At 38.9% G+C, this 16,296-nt stretch overlaps 2 protein-coding genes across 3 annotated transcripts; one reads left to right on the top strand and one right to left on the bottom strand.

The window, feature by feature from the left end:
* Positions 1 to 1,603: 1,603 nt before the first annotated feature.
* On the top strand, positions 1,604 to 6,821 carry LOC116188593 (serine/threonine-protein phosphatase 2A 65 kDa regulatory subunit A beta isoform-like). Its single transcript, XM_031518046.1, has 13 exons — positions 1,604 to 1,761; positions 2,293 to 2,708; positions 3,051 to 3,297; positions 3,568 to 3,680; positions 3,894 to 3,973; positions 4,180 to 4,321; positions 4,476 to 4,556; positions 5,137 to 5,241; positions 5,403 to 5,585; positions 5,747 to 5,839; positions 5,988 to 6,127; positions 6,254 to 6,320; positions 6,406 to 6,821. Exons 2-13 carry the CDS (start codon positions 2,316 to 2,318, stop codon positions 6,520 to 6,522), a joined length of 1,761 nt encoding a protein of 586 aa, XP_031373906.1. The 5' UTR covers positions 1,604 to 1,761; positions 2,293 to 2,315; the 3' UTR covers positions 6,523 to 6,821.
* A 679-nt stretch (positions 6,822 to 7,500) lies between these two features.
* LOC116188964 (aspartyl protease APCB1) lies at positions 7,501 to 12,298 on the bottom strand. Of its 2 annotated transcripts, XM_031518421.1 has the most exons (10): positions 11,493 to 12,298; positions 10,838 to 10,955; positions 10,046 to 10,275; positions 9,552 to 9,619; positions 9,380 to 9,470; positions 8,737 to 8,890; positions 8,560 to 8,645; positions 8,268 to 8,382; positions 8,106 to 8,178; positions 7,501 to 7,869 (listed from the first exon to the last, which is right to left on the bottom strand). In XM_031518421.1, the coding sequence occupies exons 1-10, from the start codon at positions 12,080 to 12,082 to the stop codon at positions 7,754 to 7,756; spliced, it is 1,641 nt and encodes a 546-aa protein (XP_031374281.1). In that variant the 5' UTR covers positions 12,083 to 12,298; the 3' UTR covers positions 7,501 to 7,753. The 2 variants fall into 2 exon arrangements, with proteins under 2 accessions (XP_031374281.1, XP_031374280.1); XM_031518420.1 differs by having other exon boundaries at positions 9,380 to 9,619; positions 11,493 to 12,297.
* Between the last annotated feature and the right edge of the window lie 3,998 nt (positions 12,299 to 16,296).

Consider the following 16,296-nt stretch of genomic DNA (forward strand, 5'->3'; position numbering starts at 1 on the left):
ATATCATTTGTCTCCAATTTCGTCACGATTTCTGACATGATAATTAATGATTTTTGATGTGATTAATCCCTTTTCTAAGCGCTTTATTTAAGCTCTGAAATTTTACTTTCATATAAACACCACTGAGTCTATTATGATCGAAACGTGATTCCTCGTCCACGAGATTGGACATTTCTTGGTCCAAACCCTTATGATCATTGGATCTCCGCAGCCTTTCGTCGAGTATGATAACTTTTTGTTACTCAAACCCCCTTAGTCCATGGTTTCCTTGGGTACCGATCGAATCCTCATGGACCGTTCCTCTATATCCCCCGACCGATCCATGGGTAAGGACTTCAATGGATTGGATCGGATCTGATCCGGTCCAACAACGTGAACCGCAATCCTTTGGATAGATAAATAATGAGAACATAAACAATTCAATCTCCTACGTGCATTATACCTACTCCTTCACTTCTTTAATCGAAGAGACCTGCAGCATAACTACATGACTTTGTCATCAGCTGCTGAGATGTCCTGCTCTTCCCTCTCGTGACCTGTCGTCTTCTCCATTTTTCGGCATTACAGGTCTAATCTCTTTGTTGTTGTTGTTTTTATTCCCTTTAAATACAAAAAAATTATTCTCCCCATCCCATGAATATCCACAAATCTACTGTATAGCTGACTTATTGTGTGGGTAGCACGCACTAGGTGGCTTCGACGGTGTCCATGTTGGGGGAAATTAGGAGGGTTTCTTTATCCCATGTCACTGTCTGCTGCTAGCTTCCAAATTTAAAACCTGCACTTGACTCAGCAACCTGTACCCAACCGACATGCACAGTGCTTCATAATTTCTTTCCAATATCCCCAGCTCACTTTATCGAACTCCTGATTTTGATAGATGCAAATTAGAACTCGCCCCCCCACCCCAAAAACAAATAAATAGAAGAAAAGACGAGAAAAGGAAAAAGCATTTCTTGACCAACAACAGAAATTTTTTCTATGGAGTTTTTCGGCTCGGGTACGTGTTCACCTCTCGTCCGTTACCATATGATACTTTCATAGTCCAGTTCGACTCGCTCCTACTCTCAGTCGATTACGTTCTTTCGCTAGTTCCTCGCACTATTCCGACTCATATGCAAGGGTTTGTATTAAGTAATAAAACGCTTAATAAAACAAAAGGAAACACGGAGTGATTGGACAGCGATATGATTCCGATTAAAATGGGATTCTAACATCATCAATCCCAATCACTAGGATCTTCAATCGCACTCAAAAGCGTCGGCGAATCCCTCACGTTAGGTTGGAAATATCATGTGAAGCCGGACGGAGCAACGGTCCCAGTCCCGATCCTAGCTCTGGCAAAGCATACAAAACCCAATCAACTCCTCCGTTTGTCTCGGTATTTTGTTCTTCTTGCCAAAAAGCAGCTTGGAAAAGAATTTCGTTATACTGGGCCCATAAGATAATATGCCGGTCCAAAGGCCCAATGGGATTATGGGCCTAATAGTGGGCCCACTCTGGATTTACCGATTCGGCCTGGTGTTACCCTTACTGGGCTAACCGGTTCGGGTCGGATGGGGGAAAAACCGGGCACGCGGGGTTCCGAATTCCCGGCACTGTCTGTCTCCTTCCTCGGCCGTAGATTTCCCGTCATTTGAATCATTCAAAGCTCTCAACCTGAAATCTGCAAATTCCGATTTCCAATTCGCAGATCTCTCTGCTCTGGGCACTGTCCGCCTCACAGATCTCCGTCGTCCGGCCATTTACTGCTCCGGCGAGGTACGATCTCGGTCGGCCGATTCTCCATTTCCATTCATTTCCCATGTCTTGATCTGTTCCCTCATTTGCATGAATCTATAGATCGGTGCGATGCTGTATTTGATCAGTATCCACGACTGTGTCTCAATTATGCATCCCTTAATGTCCGATCTATAGAAATTTCGATATTTGGCGTCGGAAATTTGGAAACTTCCCCGGATTTGTTATGAATTTGAGTTCTCCGTTTAACCCTAGATTCAATCATTGATGGGGGCAATTCTTATACTTTGAACTTGGGAACCGAAATTAGGGACCCCTTTTTTTTGGGGGGGGGCTGAAAGAGAGTGCCAAAACCTTGTGTTCAAAAGAATGCTGGTTAAGGTCTTCTTTCTTCCAAGGCTGTAAACATATGCCCGGAGGAGATCTAAGATTGTGACGTTACGTATGCATTGCGGTGAATGCTTTTCCTGTTGTACTCAGTAATTTAGTTAGAGAGCTGTTTCTGGCTTACACATCGGCAGTGTTATTTGAGAACCTGTTCTTGGCTTGCAGCTTGAGTGTTTGTGTTAATTAAGATGGCCATGGTTGACGAGCCATTATATCCAATTGCTGTGTTGATTGACGAGTTAAAGAATGAGGACATTCAACTTCGCTTGAACTCGATTCGCCGCCTCTCCACAATTGCCCGTGCCCTTGGTGAGGAAAGGACGAGGAGAGAGTTGATTCCATTCCTTAGCGAGAACAACGATGACGATGATGAGGTGCTCCTCGCATTAGCAGAAGAATTAGGGGTTTTTATCCCCTATGTTGGTGGTGTTGATCATGCTAATTTTTTGTTATCACCACTGGAAACGCTTTGCACTGTCGAGGAAACCTGTGTTAGGGACAAGGCAGTCGAGTCCCTCTGTAGAATTGGGGCTCAAATGAAGGAGCAGGATGTTGTCGACCATTTCATTCCGATGGTGAAGGTCAGTGGATCTCGTGCTACCGTTTTTGCTTAAATAGGCATTGGTAGTTGATTTTGTTATGCTGCTTTCATAATATGAATGTGATTAGGTGGAGTTGGGCCCTTGTGTGCGGATGTGATTGATAATGAAGTAAGTGTCTAGGCTGTTTGAACACCTATCTGCTGCTCAGTTTTGTATGTTCTAGATTAAGAATTAACTCTGTATGGTCAAGCAATGAATATGATATTCTATGGCAAAGCATACCTATTGATGTGGATTTCCTTTAATATATCATACGACGCATCTATGCTGTATCCTGTTGCACAACCATAACGGGCTTTTATTGTTGTTTTAAACATGTAGAGACTGGCTGCTGGTGAATGGTTCACAGCTCGTGTTTCATCTTGTGGCTTGTTTCATATTGCTTACCCAAGTGCCCCAGAAGGACTCAAAACTGAACTGCGAAGCATATACAACCAATTATGTCAAGATGATATGCCAATGGTTAGGAGGTCTGCTGCTTCAAACCTGGGGAAATTTGCTGCTACAGTTGAAGCTGCCCATCTAAAAACTGATATCATGTCTATATTTGAGGATCTTACTCAGGACGGTATGCAAACTTTCACTTGCAAACTCCATATTGGGGGATAATTTCTAATAGCTTTTTCTTGCCATTCTTTTTTCCAAAGAAGTCATCTAAGTAAATCTTATTGGGAACTTTTATCCTTTTGTGCTTTTACTCACTAGTCTGTGGTGTTGCAACTGATAATATTACCTTCAGACTACTGGAAAATTACTCATTTGTCTAAAGTCATACTGGCACTATTTTCCTTTATCCTGGGGAATAAGTAATTTTTTTTGAAAACTTTCCCTATTGCAGACCAAGATTCAGTGCGTCTATTGGCGGTTGAGGGTTGTGCAGCTCTTGGGAAATTATTGGAGCCACAGGATTGTGTCGCACATATTCTACCTGTCATTGTTAACTTTTCACAGGTATAATTAGTTCAGCAAGATTATCTACATTTACATTTTCTGTTTAAAACCACATATACATGACTTAAAAAGGATATAACCTTGTAAGGAATGTATTTGCTATACAGAAATTATGCATTTACAGTTAATTAGTCCCCACAAATTTGTGATATGGTTGATAGAGCAACTATTTTTATCTGAATATGAGCTAACTTGATATTTTCTCTTGAACAGGACAAATCCTGGCGTGTCCGTTACATGGTTGCAAACCAATTATATGAGCTATGTGAGGCTGTTGGTCCTGAACCAACCAGGTACTTTTCTCCCAGCTGCCAGTGTTCTTTTTCCTGTGATTCTTAGATATTAGTCTTCTCTTTGAGTCTTGATGAGAACTTGACCGGATTTTCTACCAGCGGTGGTTGGTATTAATAATATCCTCTTTCTTCCCTTTTTCTCTTTTAATTGGAAAACTTGCTGCCTGATTTCTTATGGCTTGTTACGGGAATTCTGGTTGATGTAGATCAGAACTAGTTCCTGCATATGTTCGCCTGCTTCGTGATAATGAAGCTGAAGTACGGATAGCTGCCGCTGGAAAGGTGACAAAATTTTGCAAGATTTTGAATCCAGAACTTGCAATCCAGCACATTCTTCCCTGTGTCAAGGTAAGCCTATACTATAAGTTTCTTCTTGTGAATATGTGGCTGCTATTATGCGATATAATTCTACTTGTGCATTAGATGATACATCTATTGCTGCACTTTATCCTTTGTTCCTTTACTTATTATCTATCTCTGCTTTATCACTGGGCTATCACAGGAATTGTCCACAGATTCATCACAGCATGTTCGCTCTGCTCTGGCCTCTGTGATAATGGGAATGGCGCCAGTTTTAGGAAAGGTGTGTATCTTGTTAGAGCAGGCAAGAGTAATACAACTGGAAGAAGAATGAACCGTGAATCTTCTCTATAATACGTGGTGGTTTTCACTTGTTGTATGTCTATTTGTTTAGTATTCTAATTGCATGGTGAGCTCACTCACATATTGATAGTATGTGCCATGTGCCATGTTATGGGAAGCTTTGATGGCTGATAGTCCTAGCTGATAACTGTAGCAATCTTCTGCTGCAAAAGGATTTTTGAACCTGTTTATACTGAGAAAAGATTGGAATATTATAGTGTCAAGTGAATAGGGATCCCTGAGACTATTAAATTATCTTTATAGACTGTTAAATGTGTCTTCATTCGTCAGTTGCCACGAAAAAAATGGCAAAGGGAAGAGAACAGAGCATATTACCTTCATTTTCTAGCTATCTGGGACTTTTGCTTGTAACAACTCTTCTAGTGTTTCACCAAATACCGACTATTTTTTATTTTTTGTTTTTACATCTTCTAAGCTTCTCTCTGAATATTAAAGCATTTTTATCCAAGGCATTATCTCTTCCATCATAAAATGATGTGCTTTTGTTTTATTTGCTGCAGGAAGCCACAATAGAGCAGCTGCTACCAATCTTCCTCTCTCTTCTAAAAGATGAATTTCCTGATGTTAGGCTGAACATCATTAGCAAGCTCGATCAAGTTAACCAGGTCGGTGGCTGTTATTAGACACAGTTTTTTTTCCGATGTTTGAATATGACATTAGATTATATATGAAATGAGCAAGTGCGCATCTGCTGGCATTTTCTTGTATTGGACCAATGTTTGCTGGTCTCTTTTAACATTCTTTCAATGTGAAACTGTGGATGCAGGTAATTGGAATTGATCTACTTTCCCAGTCCCTGTTACCAGCAATTGTTGAGCTTGCGGAGGATCGACACTGGAGGGTTAGGCTTGCAATAATTGAGTACATACCATTGTTAGCGAGTCAGTTGGGCGTGAGGTTTTTTGACGATAAGCTTGGTGCGCTTTGCATGCAATGGTTGAAGGATAAGGTTTATTCATCCTCTTTTTTTGGAATAACTCTTCTATTTTTTACATGTGAATATTAATTTTATACTGCCCTTCTGATGTAATGTTTCTCTCTGTTAATACTATTAAATTAGGAGCACTATCATGTTTTGCATTTAAATTACATCCTCCTTGGTTATTGCAGGTTTATTCCATCCGTGATGCAGCTGCTAATAATGTGAAACGCCTAGCAGAAGAATTTGGTCCTGACTGGGCAATGGAGCATATAGTTCCTCAGGTATCTTTGATTTACTAACAGTAAGTTTTAGGTTTTCTCAATTAATTTGCAAGTAACTGATCTAGTGTGATAAAGCTTATTATGCTTAAATTCTTCTTTCCCGTTGCTCGTAATTTAAACATTTCCCCATGTGGTGATATATTTACAGGTTTTGGATATGATAAACAACCCACATTACTTGTACCGGATGACCATTCTCCACGCAATTTCCCTGCTTGCCCCAGTTATGGGCCCAGAAATTACTTGCTCAAAACTTCTTCCCGTGGTCATTAATGCATCAAAGGATAGGTCAGGCTTCATTCGATTTGGGGAAATATAATTTCCATATCAGTTGCATGTCGGGGTTCCTTTTAGCTTTCCTTGAGATTACTTAGAGGATGAGACTGAAAATCATTGATGTGGGCTTTTATACAGGGTACCCAATATTAGGTTTAATGTAGCCAAGGTGTTGCAGTCTCTTATTCCGATAGTTGATCAATCTGTAAGTCAACTATCTATACTTTCTGCGTATGAGCATCAAGATCTATTGAAATCAGAAGACATGAATACTTGTTGGAAAATTGCAGGTGGTGGAAAAGACAGTTCGCCCCTGTTTGGTGGAGCTAAACGAGGACCCAGATGTGGACGTAAGATTTTTCGCAAGCCAAGCACTGCAGTCGAGCGATCAGGTCATGATGTCTTAGTTAGAGAGATCGTTAATCACTGGTTCGTTTTCATTCTGTCTTCCCCTGTTTTGATATCATCACGTCTGTCCCTCTTATTATTTCTTTTTGCATTTTTATCCCATGTTTGAACTCAAGGTGAGCTTGAAACTCAGTGATCCACCAATGTTTGTAAAGCCGTCAGTTTCAACCTTAGGGGCCAGAGAGTCCTTCCAGTTGCATAGCAGTTGCGTTTTCTGTTCAAGCTTGATCGAGTTTGCTCAAATACTGCATGAAGTTGATATAGTTATCGATTAACATCAACAGTGTTCTGTTTTCCACCCTTTTGATGTTTTACCTTCCTATACGGGCTCTGGATTTTGCTGTCTCTATTGAAAAGGCCATTTAGAATTAGGTAATCTCTGATATCCAACCCAGTCATGCCCTGGTAAAACTCTTCAATCATTATTACTGCAAAAAAATCCGTGCCAATTGATCTAATGAAGGACCTGATTTTATATAATAAGAGAAAATTTGACATAGCGAGGGATCAAATTGATTTAGTGAGGAACCAAACTGATGTAGTGAGGAGACGAAGTACGAAGTTAGAGACAATTTGATGTAGTGACGGATGAAGTACGGAGTTTGAGGTAAAATTTGACGTAGTGAGGGAACCAATTGATGTAGGGAGAGACGAAGTACGGAGTTAAACGGTATATAAAGACTCAACCTGGTTCAGAGCGGACTTTCTGGGCCAGCAGTTTCATCCCAGCCATTATATTTACATTGCAGTATCGCACCGCAATCCCATCAGATATCATATATACTTTTCAACTGAGCAAAACATCCCCGGGAAGTACTCTACGGCAGGCAGGGCCTTCCCTCTCGGGACTGGAAAGACTCAATTTATGCTTTTCAACAGAGCAAACATCCCCGGATAGTATTTTACAGCAGGGCCTTTCCTCTCGGGACCGGAAAACTTATTAGGTTCGTTGTATAGAACAAGATTTAAAGACATAATAATCACAACAAAAAGTTCTCGTATATATAGCCAGCCAGGCACGAGGATGTAAAATTACATGCCAACAGGCAAGTCAATATAGTGTACGCATTACGAAAAACCATGGTAGGTATACGTTTGATAAAGTAATATAGCTGGTAAGTTACTGCGATTTCAGCAGAAGAGGGGATAGAGTGGGATGAAGAAAAGGGTTATTCACAAAGCGGAGAGATACATCTTTATATGCATGTGAACTAAATAGAAAAATTCTGATCACGTGGAGAAGAGCGGTGTCTTGTACCTCTGGGGCTTGATACAATCTGAATGCGCCCAACCGATTCTCTCGTTCACGTTATTGTACACAACCAGTTTCCCCCGCAACGATATATCTGAAAATGGCCATAGCAGTATATCACAATTAGGCACCACAAGAACTGGAGGAAATAGCCACCCTGTCCAGGTTCTGATGTTTGTCAACGGGGTAAATAATTAAAGTTTACTCTCTAGATTGGTCATTCCGTACAATTTCTTAGCTGGCAGAAGACAAAAACAGTAGGACTAGGAACGACGCCGAAAATGCTTATGATCAGCGGTCTGGGAAACAAAAACGGAATGGAAGTGTTACCTCCAATTACAGTGGTGGATCCATTGAGCACTTCACTGCCATCAAGGATACCCAAGCACACATTGCCTTTGTTCTGTAAATATCAAAATTATCCGTTTTAAGGGATTGAAGATGCGCATAACGTTTCCCCTGTTTCAATATGGAATCTCATAGAGCCCTTACACTAATGATCAAATAGCCTTCTGGAGGAATGTGAAGTTTTGTGGAGAGAATCCACCACCTGCTCCCAAACTGAAGAGTTATAGTCTTGAAGAAATGCTTAACATCTTTCACTGACCTGCACACCTCAAACAGAAGCTTCATTAACTACAGCCTCGATAAAGTAAAATTACTTTCTAATGGAGGAGAATGTCTATCAGTTCTTATTTCATGATTTCTTCACATTAAAAATGCATACAAATTCTTTCCTGTTACTGATCCATAGGGGGGGAAGACATGTCTTGTACAGTAATACCTCAGAGGGAGCTCAGATCTCCAGCAAATGGGCAATGTATGATCGGACGCATCTTGAACAAGTCCCGAGTCCAAGACTTCTTCGAGCTGCATCAATGGTTAATATTTTCAAACCACGTTAGATATAGTGAACATATTAATTGATTAACTATGGTCGAAGATTTTGACGAGTAGTTACCAAGGCAACCAAATGGGAATACGCTTGCTTAGTGAAGTACGTATAAGAACTCCCACTATCAAAGACTACCCGACCAACTTCTCCATCCTGCTGACCAAAACTGAGGGGGCTGCTCCCATATTTCATTCTCACAATGTTTGAGTGGTAGAAGTTCCTGCATGGACGAGGTGTGTACTAAGTCAAATTGTACGCAAAAGAAGATCAGAGGAAACAATATTTGAGCTGTATAAATGATTAAGTAGCTGTTAGCAATGAAACATTTAAAGATAAAAGTGATGGAGAGCACATGGGTAATCGAATATTTAACAGAAGATTCCTAGAAAATAGAAAAATGGTTGACGAACAAGTCCACAATAGTATTCAAAGACCTTCTACACACGATCAAAACAGTATTCACTTAGAAAACTCAAAAGATGTTTTCTTTTTCTTTTCCAACTGTAACAAGAAGTTGGGTTAAAAAATTATTGTATTTTTTAGCTTTCAGACTAAATAAAACCATTGACAAAAACCTAGATACAAAATGTAGAAGCATTGAATATAGCTTTTTGGGGGAAAAATTTGGGAAAGAAAAACAGCTTTCAGAAAAATGTTCAGAAAAGGTGCAGCAAAATGTAGCAGAATAAAGAGAAAAGTTAAAACTTACACAGAAGGGCTGTTGAGCATAGGTATCCATGACATGCCCCGGTTAGGTACGAAGTCATCACCCAAGAACATATAGCCCCCTCCGATGGTATCTGAGGTGAGACAATGGCCTACAACATTATTAATCACACCAAGGCTCGCCAATTGAGAAGGCAAGCTTACTGGGGACCTACTTAGACCCAGTATGCCATCTGTCTTTGCAAGAGTATTCAGAAGCAGGCCTTGCTGGTCATAGGCACACCTTCGAATCAAAAGCATGTACTAATCAACATTTTTATTTAAAATATTATGTAGAGGTCAGCTGCCTATTCCTGCCGGGAGCCAACCAAACCCAAGCCTAATGGGCAGGGAGATTTCAGGGCCATGCTTAGGAACATATAAGCTGAAATGGGGGAATGCTCATAAAGAAGACTGAGTTTGGACTTGCCTAGTTAAAGAAACTGAACTAGCAGAATATGTAAATTATGAATTGTATAGAATCTAATGCATTTTCAGAAAATCCTAATTTTATTAAAAGTGGCTTGAGATTAAAAATATTCAAGCCTGCTCAACAAGCTAGGCATTGCTTGGGTTGGCTCTGACAAATTTGGGCTGGACTTTAGCTTTGGCTAAATGATCAATTTTACTGCTAGCAGCATTTTATATATAATCAATGCAGAATTCCTACCCGAAAACAACATTCAACTTGGCCAACGATCCATTTGCAGCTCTTAGATGAAGTTCGTCTCTTGCAAGAACCCCCATAGAGGAACTATGATCTGCATATTCAATCTCATAGTCACACTGCCGGCATGTTGGGCAGTATCCGGTCGTCTGAGTCCTTTGAACTTCTTTGCACAATGAGTCCTTTGGTGGAAGTATTTTGCTACTTTTTGGCTTGTACAAAGGGTTGGCACCCTATAGAAACTGGTTGTATCAGTGTGAATTTTAACATCATTCCTCTTAGAGTGAAGGCAATCGTCATGAAGAAGACTTTTTCTACTCTTCTTTCATGATCCTCTTACCAATTACTTGTTTCTTGAGGATTAACTTTTATCATTCGCAAGTCTAATGCAAGATAAAAGGGAAATACTTATATTAAACAATGCTAAAGATGAAAAATAGAATATGAAAATGGAGATGCCAATCACTCGATGGAAAATTTCTGAAAAGGAAACAGTTGAAAATATCATATTACACACCCAAAAAACAAAAACGTAATACTCAGAAGATAAAGCCACAATAATCTAGAAGATACTGCTCATAGGTCAAATGTGCACATAATAGAGAACTATGGCTTCATTAGGGGCAATTAATTACCCTAGAAATGCAAACGAAATAATATCAGAGTCTGATGCTGTGAAACTGCATTCCTTTTATAGCCTCGTTATACCAAACAAGTCATTAGTGTAATAAAAATCCGTGACAGTGAAGCAACAAGCAAACAACTTAAAATGCAGGGATGAGGGACATAGCATACCTTGCCACAGCTTGTGCATGGAGCATCGCACTGGATCCATGTTAAGTCGCTCCCGGTATCCATATCTACATGATACCGTCTTGGTGGACTCCCCACAAGCATATAAGTGTAATACAGTCTGTACCAACAACAATAATGTCACTTGAGTCTTTGTAACTAACCACTGGATGAAGGCAAGAATGAACTCATGGAAAACTGTACAGGATACTTCATTTTATCTTTTTTTCATAACATACAAGATCATCCAATTTAGCCCATGTAATTACACAATCAACGTGCTTGCTTCCTACTGAACACGGGGTTGGTGCTGGACTTGAATTACTCTCTCTGATACCAGTTTGCCATCCTAGTTTCGCTCTCACGACAACTTAATATTGAATATAATTCACTATAACCAATGACCTAAAGAGTAACATCAGGCAAGCTATCCATCGATTAGAAAAGGAGATTCCCCACCAATCTTCCTCAGCAAGAATCCCCAGACAACAGATAGATAAAAGAAGGAAGATAATGAAAGAAACCACTTCTATTGAATTTAGTGGTTCTTCACTCAGCAATCGAGAAAGGTATGTGCTAAAACTCCAAATGGACTGAACAGAGAAACTTCGTAATGGCATAGCAAGAAACCAAATTTAGCAATGCGTTCGGCACATACCCGTCAGGATACACATTACCCCGAACCGGCAAAACCGTAGAAGAATCAGCCATATTGTTCTTGGAAGCAGCCAATTTATTGAGCTTGGACCCTCGGGCATCTGTTAAACCCCCGCCAATTGCCTCCGCAATCCTCCGGTGGCTTTCAAACCCCACAAACCTCCCGAGCTTGAGCTCCACGTCCCCGCCCGACACAGCCCCATTACCTGATTTCGGGAGCAGCGGGAAGATGAACGACCTCGGCCCGTCCTCGTCCTCGCGACCCCGCAATTCCCGAAGGGCACTCGAGAAGACAGAGGAGTAGAGGATGAAGGCGAAGAGCGAGATGCCGAGAAAGCCGAGAATAGCTCTCGGGTTCCCGAGGAGGAGCCTCCGGAGGGAGAATCTGATCGCAGGGTTATGCGGCAGGTGAACCGGGAGATGATTCCGAGGTTCAGGACTGTGGGTCTGTGGGGTATGGGCAATCGAGGGGAGGGCGGGATCGGAGACAGTGAAGGCCGTGATGGTCTTGCCCAGAGAAGGGTTGTCCGGTGGCGGGAGAGTGATGATCACTACGCCCTTCAACGGAGGTGGGCGATCGTCAGACTCCATGTGATCTCTCAACTCAAGTGAAGAAGGCTTCTCCTCTGGGCAGTCTCCTCCTCCGCCTTCTTCTTCGTCTTCCACTGCGATGGTGCAGTGTGGAATGGAGAGAAGAGAAGAAGGGAGGGAAGCTTGGAAGTCAAGTCAATGGATTGATGGAACGAGTCGGAGTCGTCGCCGGAGAGATTTCAAACAAAGGGAAAAAGCTCGGAACTTTGCTCTGATCACTGTCGACTTCTTCACTGCTGCGGAATCGTTGACTTTGTTCGGCCCGGTCCAATCTTATTGGTCCGGTTGGTTCGGCTGAACCGAGCTTGAACACTCGGCCCAATTTGGAGGAATGCGCATTCCTCCGTTTGGTTGTCCTTTTGAGCTCGGATTCGCAAATCCGACGCTCCCTTGTTCTCTTGTCCAAAAGCCCATAACAGCAATCACCACTTCCCCCCATCGATTTGCTAATTTTCGTCCAAACCAAGTCTCCATCATCGCCGCCGTGCCCTCTGTGACCCAATACTTTCCTCGAACCTATTCCCGATTCCATCATCAGCACGAGAAGGAGATTGTTAATTAGATATTATTGTTCAAGCTTGTTCTTGTGAGGCTAATTAAGCTAAGCTAATGCATTGCTTTCAGGTTGTGGGATGCTGACCGCTACTTAGATATGGCATAAAAGTTTGGCCTATCGAACCCTGGCTTGGTGTAAGTGTTAACTGATTATATGCTCTTGATCGATGACCACTCAAAAAAGAAAGATTTAATATAAATCCTTAGTTTCATAAAGAGTATCAAATCTGAAACCTATTGATTATCAGGCGAAGATGCGCGCCTCTACGCTAGAATTCTCATGTTTTCAGTATTTATAACACATGAGACCATGAGAATTAGGGGACAAGTATATGCGCATGCAATTTTCATCGGAACTGTTACAGTCCTTTGATGTGGTCTAGTTTGCATCATCAGACAGATTTATCCATTAGTACAAATATTGGTCGGAAAAGAGTACGTGACAACAACATCAAATAAAACGTGATAAACCACACGCACGGGTAAACATTTAAGCCTTATATATGAATTGTAACTCTCGTCTTCTGTGTGTATATGTACTATTCTTATAAGCCTTTGAACGTATTACACTATTAGGAACAAATAAAAAATCGACTGAATAAAAAATTCGATTCCCTTTTTAGCGTGTACTCTGGTATCCGGGAGTCCATTGAACTCCGACTAATTCAATCTAACTAAATCGGCCCACTAAAGAATAAAACTCTTATATGGTGGATTCCCTCCATCTACTGATTTGGTTTGGTTTGATTCGGTTCACAAAATTCCCTTACATATAATTTCCTTTCTGATTTCGATTTTCTTATATGCTCTTGATTGATGACCACTCAAAAAGAAGGACTTCATAGAAATCCTTAGTTTCATAAGGAGTATCAAATTTGAAACCTATTGATTATTAGGCGAAGGTGCGCGCCTCTGCACTACATTATCTTTGATAAAAATAAAGAATTTCGATTCCCATGAACCAAACATCCGAAGATATTACATTGTAAGAAAGTCGGCACGTTAATGATCAATTTTTCTTAATACAAGTCCGGGATTTCGTGTGAGATTTATCAATGAAAAACTTATAATTACCATGAAATTAACCTTCTGTAAATCTTTTTTCATGTCTATACACTTCTTTTATCAACTTATTCCTTTTAGTTTTCTCGAAATCTAAGAATAAAATCATATCATAATATATGTCGAGATCAGATCATATTTCTTAATACCCAAATGGATCTCATGATGAAAACTTCTTTACTTTGGAATTCATTAAATGCTTGTAGTTGTGGATTACTTTCCTCTAAGCTAGCCTACGGTTTGAGAGATGAAATTTATAATAACTAATATTCTTGTCCGCTTTTTTGTGATTTAGAAATGCAGTCAAATGATAACTTATAATATTTTCAGTTGCATTTTTATAAATTACATTAACAAATATATTATTGATCATAGAGAACATGAAATATGTAATGTTTTTCAAATTAGCCATATAGTCTCTACAAGTTGTACGAATGTTTGTATTTCTTTGCTTTATTTTCTCATCATTATTACTTTGTGAAAAGAATTTGCATAGCCTATCGAAAAAAAAGAGATTGATTAACTTAATTCTTTTTCTTTGGTAGATAATCTAATTTTTTATTTATTTTTTGGAGAATATGTAATCGTGAAACATAGAGAGTGATATTTGATCAATTTATTACATCAAAGAATTATTAAATTCATCCTTTCCCTTGTTTATGTCTCACGATAAAGAAGGTGAATGAAGAGACACTCGATTAGGGGTCAGAAATGGTAAAAATTCTATGTGGCAATTTCTCATCGAACAAACAGAGGTCTTTTATCGCACAAAATGAAAGATTATGTTTTAGTAATATATATATATATATATATAGAGAGAGAGAGAGAGAGAGAAAGAGAGAGAGAGAGAGAGAGAGTATATAAAGAAAAGGCAAAAACAAAGTTGCAATAATAAAGCAAAAGAAAAATTTGAGGGGAAATTCGATGTATTGACATGCGTGTGATACGTATCGGTAGGTCCGATACATACACACACATATATATATAATGTGGCACGGGCCCCAATATAGTAAATTGCGGTAAGGACCTCAACTGTTGTTCCATGGAGTACCAAAAAGTAAATGGGCAATTTAGCCTAACGAGTCATGATATTTACGTAGCAAAACCCCACCAAATACTAGCTAGAAGACCACCAGATAAATGAGTTGGATCTATACATATATATACACATGGCTATATATTACCAAAATGACAATAAAGAGTTGTCCATATATATATATTTATTTATTTTGCTATCAATTCTTTTTTCGAAATAAATTTTCTTGGCTGCATGTTCAATTTAATCCAAAATGCATTTGGATTATAAGAGAGGAAGTAGCGTAGTAAAGTATGATTTCGCTTAGTAATTAAAACATTTCAGATTCGATACTCGTTGTAAGAAAATATGTGTTCTTTTATTTTGACCTATTAAAAATTTCTATTTCATTACATTAAATTCAAGAACTTCCCTTGTAATTAAAAAAAAAAAATTTTGGCTTTCTTTTCCTACTTCCATTATTAATATACTAGTATATTGAACTCGTGCGTTGAATTGAATTTGTAAAGTTCCCTTGAAAATATGTGTTCTTTTATTTTGACCTATTAAAAATTTCTATTTCATTACATTAAATTCAAGAACTTCCCTTGTAATTAAAAAAAAAACTTTTGGCTTTCTTTTCCTACTTCCCTTATTAATATACTAGTATATTGAACTCGTGCGTTGAATTGAATTTGTAAAGAAAATTTTATGATGAGAAGTATATGAAGACGATAATTAAAATCAATTTGTAGTTATAGAAAAATTATTCTTATGTATTACATAAACTTTAGTACGGAAAATTTCATTGTCATGTTGGATAATAGTTATTCAAGAGCTCACAAGCAAATAATTCATGTTAAATATTACATATACATAATCTCGATTCTCAATCTAATTTATAAACAAAATTTAATATCCTAAAATTTCAAAATTCGTAACTTTAGTTAATGAAAGAATAAAAATCATATCTTCTATAAAATTTATAGTTACGTATTATTTTCACTCACATTTTATATAATTAGTTTTGTGTATCATTTAATATTTGATTGAAGTCACGATGGATCATAAGGTGCAAGTTGCCATGTATGAATAAGCCTCGACTGATTAACTATTGTGAAGTCATTTGATTCTACTTTAAAACTTGTGAAGAGTAAATGTCAACCTAATTATATATATATATATATATATATTTTGGACACTATCTGTCAACATATTCCCAGCATGCCAATACATATTTGGTTGGATTTCAAAATTTTGGTCGGGTGAGAAATTTCCCGTGCGACTTTTTTTTTTTAATTTAAGATTTTGCGCACATGGAAGTTTCAAACTAAATTAGAAAACATATTTTTGCACAAAAATTAGTACACTGCATATATGTCATCATCGTGATGTTCTTCGAAATGGGCTTCAAATCCGTTCATGTACAAATCCATTGACTTTTTCGCCATAACATGATGTCATCCCGCGTTCTTTGCATCTTTCTTATAGAAAACTTGTTATACTTGTGAAGTAAATAAAAATGGATCATAAGATGCAAGTTTCTATGTGTGAATTAGCCTCGACAAGTTAACATTGTGAA

The sequence above is a fragment of the Punica granatum genome, chromosome 8, assembly GCF_007655135.1.
Source record: "Punica granatum isolate Tunisia-2019 chromosome 8, ASM765513v2, whole genome shotgun sequence".
Lineage (NCBI taxonomy): Eukaryota > Viridiplantae > Streptophyta > Magnoliopsida > Myrtales > Lythraceae > Punica > Punica granatum.

Bases quoted from the DNA above. Each gene is read 5' to 3' on its own strand.
- LOC116188593 (XM_031518046.1), top strand. From the start codon at position 2,316: ATGGCCATGGTTGACGAGCCATTATATCCAATTGCTGTGTTGATTGAC. The intron at 5,586-5,746 runs GTTTATTCATCC...TGGTTATTGCAG, and splicing joins TGCAATGGTTGAAGGATAAG to GTTTATTCCATCCGTGATGC. The intron at 5,840-5,987 runs GTATCTTTGATT...ATATATTTACAG, and splicing joins TGGAGCATATAGTTCCTCAG to GTTTTGGATATGATAAACAA.
- LOC116188964 (XM_031518420.1), bottom strand. From the start codon at position 12,082: ATGGAGTCTGACGATCGCCCACCTCCGTTGAAGGGCGTAGTGATCATC. The intron at 8,891-9,379 runs GTAAGTTTTAAC...TCGTCCATGCAG, and splicing joins ATGCTCAACAGCCCTTCTGT to GAACTTCTACCACTCAAACA. The intron at 8,646-8,736 runs GTAACTACTCGT...CCATTGATGCAG, and splicing joins ATTCCCATTTGGTTGCCTTG to CTCGAAGAAGTCTTGGACTC.